The sequence below is a fragment of the Limulus polyphemus genome, unplaced genomic scaffold (assembly GCF_000517525.1).
Source record: "Limulus polyphemus unplaced genomic scaffold, Limulus_polyphemus-2.1.2 Scaffold1521, whole genome shotgun sequence".
Taxonomy (NCBI): Eukaryota; Metazoa; Arthropoda; class Merostomata; order Xiphosura; family Limulidae; genus Limulus; species Limulus polyphemus.
This window is the reverse complement of record NW_013667131.1, coordinates 5,441-7,662: the sequence shown is the minus strand read 5'-3', so window position 1 is coordinate 7,662 and position 2,222 is coordinate 5,441. Positions and strand designations below refer to the sequence as shown.

The 2,222-nt window shown below is 30.2% G+C and overlaps 1 protein-coding gene across 1 annotated transcript in view; it reads left to right on the top strand.

Moving 5' to 3' along the window:
- The window catches only part of LOC106463939 (synaptogenesis protein syg-2-like), a gene marked incomplete at its 3' end in the record, with an annotated part of 46,811 nt that extends 45,834 nt beyond the window's left edge, over window positions 1-977 (top strand). Inside the window, exon 6 of the mRNA XM_022391572.1 lies at window positions 687-977. Coding sequence (XP_022247280.1) covers window positions 687-977 — 291 coding nt within the window. The remainder of the gene's footprint in view (window positions 1-686) is intronic.
- Window positions 978-2,222: the final 1,245 nt, after the last annotated feature.

Here is a 2,222-nt window from a genome sequence, read left to right as displayed (position 1 = left end):
TAAATTTAAATCTTTAAAAATAAATATTCAGTTATTTAAAAAAAAAAAAAAATTATGACAGTCTGTAACTTCCCAATCTGAAGCCGAAACAAAACTTACGAAATTAGGAGATTTTTTGTCTCATTAAAGCTGGTGTTTTTATTAAAGAAAATATTATTTTTGGAATTTATTGATATGATATCTACACTTACTCTTTATCAATGAAGTTGCACTCTTTAGGATGTTACGCATTTTTTATTATGCTATCAGAAAGAAAATATAACCTACAATTTGAATTATCTAAGAATCTAAATATATTTAATAGCATAAAGTAGTTTTAAATAACGTAGGATACCTTTAGATCGGTCAAGAGTTATTTTCGATATCACAGAAGCAATCCTCGTAGTTTAAGGCTACGGCTATGTGCTGTTACAACTGTGTTCATGTTGTTCCAATAGGAAACACTTGGCTGAAAACATGGATAATTTTTATACTCCTTAATACACTGATAGAAATAAATCAAGACTGTTTTGTCTCTACAAAGCTATCTACTATAAATTAACAGCATTTTATTGTTACCAGTAACTTATGACTGCGAAAATCATATAGTATGATCCATAGCTATATATATAGTATCTTGCTTTGACACATAAAATTTGTCACAGAATTATTTTACACTTAGTTTAAAGATGATATTATATTTTTAGATCAACCGAAGCTTTCTCTTGTCCTCGGGGCTAGTGTTCAAGACGAGCAAATTAGGGAAGGTCACGATGTTTACTTCGAATGCAACATCAACGCCAATCCTCAAATTAGAGAAGTAGAATGGCTCTTAGACGATGAAAGACTTTTTAGCGACCCCTCAAGAGGAATCGTTATCATTGGGAAATCACTGCGTCTTCAAAATGTTGGGAAACAGCATCGTGGGACCTATCAGTGTCAAGCTGATAATGTTGTTGGTAGAGGTCAGAGCGAGAAGGTTCCTTTAAATGTTCAGTGTACGTTGAGCATATTTCTGTTTCATTTAGTAGAATTAAGTCTAGAAGCATGAGTCATCCAGATAGACATAGTCTTAGAATAACATGACATTCAACACGTATATATTTCAGATTTAATATGTAGGATAATTGTGAATAATAATTATTCATGAAAATTACTGTACCTTAAAACTTCGTGTTATAAGGAAACAAAGTTCCACCAGAGGTAAAGTAAAAGGCATAAATTGATACAATAGCTTTAGTTAATAAGAAATACCATATGCAGAATAAATATTAAGTAAATGGGGTATTTGTTGGGAGAAAAATATAATTTTTCACTAGCAACATGTTGTATGTATCGTTTGTTTTAGACCTAAGCCACATTTTCTTAACTGCTGCGTCCTCCGTGAGGAATCGGACCCCGGATTTTAGCCTTGAAATCCGGTAAACTTACCGCCGTCCCACCGGGGACTGTATGTATCGCCGACTGTAATAAGCATGATGTAAAAGATATTAACCTATGATCTTATGATTTTGCTTTTTAATTATCAATATTCAACTGTTTAACAAGCATATCAAATGTCGTTAGTAGTTATAACTAATTTACTTTTGTGTTATGTACGAAAAGTACGAAGATATAAATGAGCAACTTATAAGTTACGTTATCATTTTATAGGTATACCTTTGATCATGTAAAAACTATAGAAAACTAATGTACAGTTAAAATATTCAGGAATTTTGGGCTATAAAAAGAACTCGGAACTCTTACACTAGTGTTCACTATAATTACAATGAACTAGGCAAACATGCTATTTGAGCAAGTAAAAAATCACATATAATCTTAGAATGAAATGTCACGTGTTTAATTACCTTAGAGTATTTATTTCCCTTTTTTGACGAAATAAATGTGCAACAATAAACAAAAATCATCTTAGAATATATATGTATCATTAAGTTAATAATTATACTTTGGTAAATTTCCTACTGAAACCTACCCTGACATATACTTAATAATAATAATTCTCGTATATATCTCAATAAAAGCTACAAATTGACATTTATAACGTATTAAGTATTATATTTCTAGAGTTCAAATGTATAGTTATTTATTCCGCGATCCCAAATTAGTCAGTAAAAATCAATAGAACGTGCATCTACTATTTAAAATAACAAATGATAATTTGTTTATTATAATATCTACCATTTTATTTTCATTTGGTTCCTGATTTTCACATGTGTGTAGTATGAAAACAATACGTTATCATT